The 9,321-nt window shown below is 39.6% G+C and overlaps 1 protein-coding gene across 1 annotated transcript; it reads right to left on the reverse strand.

Annotated features, from left to right (window-relative positions):
• Positions 1 to 449: 449 nt before the first annotated feature.
• LOC122013775 (probable CCR4-associated factor 1 homolog 11) lies at positions 450 to 1,331 on the reverse strand. Its single transcript, XM_042570002.1, has one exon. It carries the CDS (start codon positions 1,329 to 1,331, stop codon positions 450 to 452), a length of 882 nt encoding a protein of 293 aa, XP_042425936.1.
• Between the last annotated feature and the right edge of the window lie 7,990 nt (positions 1,332 to 9,321).

Raw genomic sequence — 9,321 nt, forward strand, 5'->3', positions numbered from 1 at the left:
ACACTATTCATTAAAATAGTTATTATAAATTATAAACTCGTGTAGGCTACGATGACGATCAATAAAAGAGAAAAACAAATACTCACCTGTGTAGCACCAACACTATCACTAAAATAGTTACTATAAATTCTAAACCACTAGAGGCTACGATATATATGACTATCAATAAAAGGGAAAAAAAACCATTTGAACAGAGTATGATCCAGAACACACGAGGGGATGATTTAAGGCAAAGTAAAACAACAAGTACTCATTATCCAAATTAAGAATTAATATTGACAATTTGTTTGCATATCTGATGATGCGATAACATATAATCCGTACTTAAATACAAAAAGATTTGATGAAGCAATGAACAATTAATTTTGTGTACAAATTAAGCTAATGCTGACAGAATCATTATCAACTGTGATAAGCCATGAACTCTAGAGCTAGCCACAACTAGATTACTATTGCAGTTGGAGGTCATAGAGTGTTCCCATGTGTTCTGGACGATCAATGAGTTGTGGATTCACACGAGAAGCGATTTGATAGAACACCTGCCATGTTAATAAGCTATCGGAGCCGGACTGATGTCGAGAGCCCACTGCTCGCTCAACTCGGACGGTAGAGGCCACCCGCTCCAATCCTCCGTAAAGCCCAGGACAATGCTTGCTAAGGTGCTTCACATCGAACACCCTTTTGCCGAAAAAGAATTGAACGAGGTGCAAGAACTCACGAACGGTCTTTGGTAATTTGCAGTCACATGTCAGCATCTTGACTAGGAAGGCGAAGTCATAGGCGCCTTGGAAGGTAACCCAGGAGACAGGAGAAAAATGGCCAAAGGAAAGCAAGCCGGAGGTGGCCAAGTGCTGGGCGAATCTGCAAGAGTTGATGCCCCATATTTGATTCTTTTGGAAGTCGATGCCATTAGCCTTGAGCAGCTCGACGGAGGAAGGGGCGTGACGGTCGCGGTTGATGTCGAAGTCACGGAAATTAAATTCCCACACGTAACGCACACAAGTGCCGTCGCTGTAGATGGCACATGGGAGGTTGCCGGCGGCGTCGGAGAGGGTGAGACCGACCTGGACGATGCGGAGGGCCTCGACGTTGGCGCGGATCAATTCGTAGCGCTGGGGGAGGGTGAGGGTGCAGTAGGGATTTTTGGAAGCGACGACGACGCCAGGATACTCGGTGTCCAATGCGACGAAGGGGTGGAACGGGACGGCGGAGCGGATAAGGGCGAACTCCTCGTCGAGGTTATGAGCCCACACGGAGCGAACCTCGATTCTGCTGGTGCTGGCGGCGGAAGAGGAAATTAGCATATCGTTGTTGACAACTGCGACAGCCATTATGAGTTTGATGATATTAGAAATACTAAAGTACTGGAAGCTGGAGATCGAGGAGATGTTAGGTTTCGATCGATCGAGTTGGAGTGGAAACTGAAGGGAAGGATCGGAGGAGTTTAAATAGAGCAGCAGCAAATCAAAATCAAAATCAAAGCGGGAAAATCGCAAACACACTCAACAGAATTAGTTGCTGCGAAAAATTAGGAGATATATATGAAATTAATCAGGACTTTAAGTCAAGGATAAATCCAGCAGCAATTAGCGAACTCAACTAGGGGTTTAGTATTAATTAATTAATTAAAGTTGTTGCCATCCAATCATTCCTTTTCTTTCTTTAATTAAATTTCACGTACGTGTAATTTCGTCATTATTTGCCTTGAAGTCAAGTATGAATCTGGCGCCAAATCCAGTAGCAATTAGCGAGCTCAACTAGGGGTTTAGTATTAATTAATTACAAGTGGTGTTGCCACCGAATCACACTTTTTTTTAATTCTCTTTAATTTTTAAACTAAACTTATGATTTTATTTCTAAACTGCAATACTAGCCGAGCTTGGAGGTTTGAGTACGGAGGAGATCGTCCGTAGGTCAAACTTGAGACATTAATATATAGTTTTGATAAACTTGACAAAAAAAAAAATTTATCAAAACATTTAAGTTAGACTTAATATTTGTTATTTTGATGAGTGTCGTGGCAAACAATTGTTTAATTTGATAAGATCTAGGTAGGTGTAGACTGAACATTCCCATGACTAAGTAAAGTAAGTAATTAGGAGTGTAATCGAGTCGAGCTAAACTCTTAAATATTTGACTCTTTTATAATCAAGCCGAGCTCGAGTTTTATTTAATGAATATATTCGTGGCTCACGAGCTTATTCGAGCTTTTGTCGAGTCTAAATGAACTTAATAAATATAAATTATAAATTTAAATATTTATTAAAAATTAAATTATATATTTAGAAAAAATTATAATATTCTTATTAAAATTTACAATTTAATTCAAATAAATAAAGTTATTATATTTATCTATACTTTTCATAAATAAAATATAAAATCTATAAATTCAATATCAAAATTATTATTTTTCATTTGAAAATTGTTTCATGAGCTTACTGACGAATATGTTCACGAGCTAGCGAGCCGAATATTATAAAGCTTGAGCTTGGTTTGTTTATCTTAACTAGCCTCATTAAACAAGCTCAAATGAGCTTTTATCGAATCAAGTTTCGAATAGTTCATGAGCGACTTGGTTTATTTACACCCCTATAAGTAATTGATGACTCAATTCTTTAACTTAATCTTACACTCTTAAGTTTTTATTTCATGACCTATTGACTTATAAGATGGTCCTCGAAATTACTTTCTCCTTCATATAATCTTATATAATTTGAGAGGTGGAGAAACTATTTTACACAAAACTTTTATAATATTGATACGAGTTGTAACAAGTGGACTCAGGAGATGACATGACAGTCAAAGTCAAGGTGACGTAACAATCAAAGTCAATCGAGGATAACACCTCCCCACCTGGCTCTGATTGGCTGCCCAGCGCTAAAGCTCGCCAAATTTGCCTGGTCAGATTTAAAGTAGTGCGAAAAAAAGCTAACCAACCCGTAATCAGGTAGAACATAAGGGGTTCTATCACACCCTGAGGGAGTCCCTGCCGGAGGAAATTTTGGCAGCATCTTTCTTGTACGGGTGACAATCTGAAACTTTCTACAACATAACCATACACGGCCAACACGGCCGGAAACATACAAAAAAATAAGTGACAACCACGCAGTATAATAGTAAACCCTAACCTAAGCAACAATAAGGAAATTATCTCCAATATCCTACTCAACTTCACCCATAAAACTCAAATCTTATATTCTACTCAACTACACCTATAAAACTCAAATCACCAAGATATACATCCAAACCTACCTCTTCTGTTGTCCGGGCAGACATGTAAAAAAATATACCAGATGAAAACTCATCGATAATAAAAGACCATACAAGATCCAAGTGCCAAAAAGATACAAGTCTGAAAACATAGACGATAACATAATAAGAAACCCAAAGAAAAGATCCAAAACGGAAATCCTCGCAATCTGGAGGGGGAACTAGTGACTGAAAATCCTCCAAACAGCCTCAACCTGAAATAGTAATATCAACATGGTGAGTCAACTCCTCAGCGGGTAACTACTGACATGCATAGTAAGAAATAACAACTAATAATAAATATTCGTATAGTCTCCTGGATAAATATCATATGAAAAGGTGGTCATATGATAGGCCTACTATGGAATAACCTACTATGAAGAGGGAGGATAAATATTCATAGTAATATGTATAGTAAGAAATAACCTACTATAGATAAATATTCGTATAGACATGCATAGTAATATCATATGAAGAGGGAGGATAAATATTCGTATATTCGTACAGATACTCCTGGATACTTCTGGGTAGTCCTACTATGAAGTCCATAGATATATCCTCCCTCTTCCACTCTGGAATCTGGATAGGCTGCAGAACTCTGCCCGGTGTCTGATGTTCTGCTTCAACCCGTTGGCTTGTCAAGCAGATATTGACATATCTTGCAATATCTCTTTTCATTCAGACCACCAGAAGCGTTCCTTTATATCTTGGAACATCTTAGTGGAACTTGGATGAATTGCATAAGGTGTTCCATGGGGTTCATCTAGAATTTTCTTGCGCAGCTCTTCTTGATTAGGGACACATAGGCGATCACCATAATATAGTACCCCATGGTCTGATACCCGGAACTCTCCATTTCCTTCTTCTTGTATTCCCTGCTTGATTTTTTGAATAATAAGATCTTCTTCCTGCCCTTTCTGTATATCTGCAAGCAGGGTTGACTCTAATGTCAAAGTGGAGAGTTGCCCAATAACGATTTCAAGTCCAAAATTTGCTATCTCTTTCTGTAGGGGAGGGGCCATGGCAGATAAGGACAATAGAGCGACACAAGATTTCCTACTTAATGCATCTACCACTTTGTTCACCTTCCCTGGATGATAGAGGATTTCACAGTCATAGTCTTTGACCAGTTCAAACCATCTCCGCTATCTCATGTTCAGGTCTTTTTGAGTGAAGAAATACTTCAGACTCTGGTGATCTATGTAAATCTTGCACTGAGCTTCATATAAGTAATGCCTCCAAATCTTGAGAGCGAAGACTACCACTGCTAACTCAAGGTCATGAGTAGGATAGTTCTTCTCATAATCCTTGAGTTATCTCGAGGCATAAGCGATGACCTTGCCATTCTGCATCAGTACAGCCCCGAATCCCAATTTAGAAGCATCACTGTAAATATCGAAGCCTTCGTTATTCTATAGGAGAGTCAGGCACTGGCCAGTCACCTTTTTAGTTCAGTGAAACTCTTCTCACAATCCTCTATCCACTCAAATTTTCGGTTCTTTCTGGTAAGTGCTGTCAGTGGTGAGGCGATCCTTGAGAAGTTCTCTACAAATTTCCTGTAATAGCCTGCTAATCCAAGGAAACTCGATCTTGTTTTCACTGATATTCTTGGGTCTATTCCAGTTACTCACAACTTCTATTTTTGTCGGATCTACCATAACCCCATCCTTGGAAATAATGTGACCTAGGAAGGACACTTGATTGAGCCAGAACTTGCACTTGGAAAACTTGGCGTATAGCTGCCTCTGTTGAAGAATCTATAATACTGTCCTCAGATGTTCAGCATGTTCTTTCTGAGTTCTGGAGTATATAAGGATATCGTCTATGAAGCCGATTACGAACTTGTCTAAATATGCTTTGACTACTCTGTTCATCATATCCATAAACGTAGCAGGAGCGTTCGTCACTCCAAAAGACATAACTACAAACTCGTAGTGCCCATATCTCATTCGGAATGTTGTCTTCGGTACATCATCAGCTTTCACTTTCACTTGATGATATCCGGACCGCAAGTCTATCTTGAAAAAGACTGTGGCTCCCATTAACTGATCAAATAGATCATCAATTCTCGGCAGAGGATACCTATTCTTGATTGTTACCTTGTTCAACGCTCGGTAGTCCACACACATTCGCATGGACCTGTTCTTCTTCTTTACAAACAACACCGAAGCTCCCCATGGTGAGTGACTAGGGTGAATAAAACCCTTGTCAAGAAGCTCCTGTAGTTGTCCCTAAAGTTCTTTCAATTCTACTGGAGCCATGCGGTAGGGTGCCTTTGAGATTGGATGGGTACCAGGGATGAGTTCAATCTCAAATTCAATTTCCCTATCCGGAGACAAGCCTGGTAACTCATTCGGAAACACTTCTGGGTAGTCACATACAACTCTAACTTCCTCTAACTTTTAGTCTCTTTCTTGCTGGGTATTAACCACATGAGCTAGAAACCCGGAACATCCATCGGCTAACATTTTCTAAGCTTTTATGACCGATAAGAATTCTGGGTTCTCTTCTTGGATTCTCTGATAAACTCAAACTTATGCTCTGCCTCGGGTTGGAGTAGGACTCTTCGCTTACGACACTCGATGGAAGCACCATACTTGCTCAGAAAGTCCATCCCAAAAATAACATCATAGTTAGACATGTTCAGCATTATCAGATCACTGTATAGTTCTCTGTCATAAATTTTGACTGGCACAACACATAGCCAGTGCGTAGATGTCATTATCACTCCCGAGGGTAGGGTCGTTAAGAATTGTCCACGTAGGACCTCCGGGGGTATACCTATTCTTTCAGCAAATGCCATGGGGACAAACAAATGTGTTACCCCAGTATCAAATAGCATAGTTGCATATAGACTAAAAATACGTATCTGACCTGTGACAATAGTGGAGGCGTTTGCTACCTCCTCTCTGGTAAGGGAGAAAACTCGAGCATTAGTAGCACTTGGTGGAGCCTCTAATCTGCCTTGACTGACATAAGGTCCTTCCAACGCGGCCTGCATCTGGTGTAACTGTGCCTGCTTGTCTTCATGCTGAACAGGTTGTGCTGGAGGTAGGTGGATCTTGGTTGGGCAATACTTGGCGATATGCCCCTCTTGGCCGCACGTATAACAACCACTAGTGCCCGTGCGACAGATTCTAGGTTGCATCTTTTTGCACGTGGAACACGTGGCATACTTAGCCTGTTTGCTTATGGATCCTCCCTACTTATTACTCCACTGCTTTCTCTTGGAGCTCCCCTTCCAGGTTGAACCTTGGCCTTGAGTTTTCTGAGTACCAGAACTCCCTTGACCTTTGTTCTTAATCTGTACTGGCTTCTGTTGCTTGATGCTATTCAGGTAATGCTCCGTGATCATGGCGTTACTAATCAGCTCTTCTGCAGTTTGCGGTCTGTTTATTCCGCCAGCTACATTCAGAGCTATCTCTGGCCTCAACATCTTGAGCATTAGTCTTACCCTTTCTCGTTCTGTGCTGACTAGTTCGGGGCATAGGCGAGCCAGCCTATTGAATTTCTTCACGGCTTCATCAACTGATAAACTTCCTTGCCGAAATTCCGTGAATTCATCGTAATGTTTGTTCGTGACTCGCATATGTAAGAATTCTTCAAAGAACTCAGTCTCGAAGTCGGACCAGGTCATTTGATTCACTATTCTTTTTGCCTTGACCCGTTCCCGCCACATTCTTACATCTCCCGTGAGGCAGAAGGCGGCACACTTTATCTTTTCTACCTCCGGCCAGTCCAGTAGCTCCATTATACTTTCCAAGGTTTTGAACCATGCCTAGGCATCCCATGGTTCATTGGTGCCAGAGAAATTCTCTAATTTCAGTTTCTACCACTGGATGAGGTATGCTTCTTGCCTCACTACCTTTGCTGGGGCCACATGTATGACTGATGGAACTTCGGCTATAGTAGGTGTCACCATATTGCCTTCTGGTGGGACTACAGGAAAAGCTTGTTGTTTAGCAGTCAGGGTGGCAATAACCTACTGCTGCTCCACCAATTGTCTCTGCAGCTGAGCTACTACTTCTAAGAGGTTGGGCGGTGGTGCAAACTCATTCGTCTCTGGTTGAGGTTCATTAATTCTTGGCTGTCTAGCATGTCGTCCTCTAGCCATTATACATATCCGTTGTTAGAGTGTATACTGAAAGCCTAAGCTTTTGTAAACATTTATTTTGAATAAAGAATCACATTTGGTCAAATTGTCTACATTTGTTTGTAGTTGTTCAACTAATTTATATTGTAGATAACATAGTATGTGGTGTCACATACAGAAGATGATGTTATCAGTACCTTATAAATTATAAACAGTAGCTCATGACCAAAATGGAAAGGAACAAACCATTGGAAGGTCGTAGTGTAATTAGGAATTAGTTTATCTTAACTATATAATTACACTAGTATACTTAGAGTGTATTGAGTAGGACCATTTGAGGTCGTTTCTTTTATACTGACTTTATAAAGGAACAAAGACCTCAGTTATTATGGAAGTGTGTGCTCTTAATCCTAATATAATAACAAGCACATATATTTGATATTTATTTCTTTAATTTATCAATGGGTGAGACTTAGTTCGATAAATCAATAAGCTCGATAAGTTGGGAAATGATATCACTTATAGTGTGTGCTGTTGATTATAGAAGGAAACTGTGTCCTAGTAATTTAGGTTGATAATGTCCCCAAGAAGAGCTCATGAGGATTGTCATGTTAAACCCTGCAGGTGTACTCAGTCCGACATGATGATAAGGTTGAGTGGTACTATTCTTGGACTAAGATACTAATTAAATGAGTTGTCAGTAGCTCACTTAATTAGTGGACATTTGACATCTTAAACACAGGGAGACTAACACACTCATAATAAGAAGGAGCCCAAGAATGTAATTTGGGATTGGTGCGGTAGTTCAATAATAGTTCTCTAGTGGAATGAATTATTATTGATAAAATTAAGTTGTGTGTTCGGGGCGAACACGGGATGCTTAATTTTATCGGGAGACCAAAACCAATTTCTCCTGTCGGTCCCTATTGTAGCCTCTTATTTATAGAGTACTATATCCACCTATACCCACCTTCATACCCATGATATAGGGGCCAGCCAAGCTAGCTTGTGGATCAAGCTAGGGCCGGCCAAGCCTTGGTTCATGGGTGGTCGACCCTAGCTTGAACCCAAGCTTAGGTGGCCGGCCACCATTAAATTAAAAAATAATTTTAATTTTAAAATTTTCTTATGTGAAAAATATAATTTATTGCAGAGATTTAAAATTAAAATATCTCTTTAAAAAGGATCTATAAAAGATTAAAGAAAGAGATTAGATCTCTTTCCTTATTTGTAGATTGGAAAGATATTTTATTTTTCTTCTTTATAAATTATTCACATGTAGAAAAATTAAAATCATAAAATTTTCTTTTTATCAACCATGAAGGGATTTTAAAGGAAAATTTTATTTTTTAAAATTTCCAAAGACAAATAAGGAATTTTAATTGTTGATTGAAATTGTCTTGTTTGCTCTTGTTTGTGTGGTCGGCCAAGACATGAATGTTTAGGAAATTTTATTTAATTTTTCTTAATTAATTCATGTCAAGGAAAGTTAAGGAAATTTTATTGTAATTAAATTTCCTTATTTACCAAAGTTAAGAGTTATAAAAGAGGGGGTTGGGGTGCCCTCATGACACACAACTTTTATTATTCTTCTCCCTCTTTTCTTCTTTGGTGTGGTCGGCCCCTTCAAGATCTCTCTTCTCCTTGTTGTCGCCGAACATCTTCTTCCTCTTGGAGATCAAGTGGTGGCCGGTTTTCTAGCTTGGAGAAGAAGGAGAGAAAGCTTTCATCCCTTGGAGCTTGGTTGGTGGTTTCTTTTCTTCCTTGGAGGTGCACTTGGTTTGGCCGAATCTTGCAAGGAGGAGAAGAAGGTGTTTTGGTGGTTTCTCATCTCGGAAGATCGTTACCCACACAACGTCCGAGATTAGAAGAGGAATACGGTAGAAGACCTAGAGGTTTTTGCTTGCAAAAGAAAAGGTATACTAGTATTTTATTTCCGCATCATACTAGTTTCATCTTCATGTAAAAAATACCAAATA

This window comes from Zingiber officinale, chromosome 8B, assembly GCF_018446385.1.
Source record: "Zingiber officinale cultivar Zhangliang chromosome 8B, Zo_v1.1, whole genome shotgun sequence".
NCBI classification, from domain to species: Eukaryota; Viridiplantae; Streptophyta; class Magnoliopsida; order Zingiberales; family Zingiberaceae; genus Zingiber; species Zingiber officinale.

Bases quoted from the DNA above. Each gene is read 5' to 3' on its own strand.
- LOC122013775 (XM_042570002.1), bottom strand. From the start codon at position 1,331: ATGGCTGTCGCAGTTGTCAACAACGATATGCTAATTTCCTCTTCCGCC.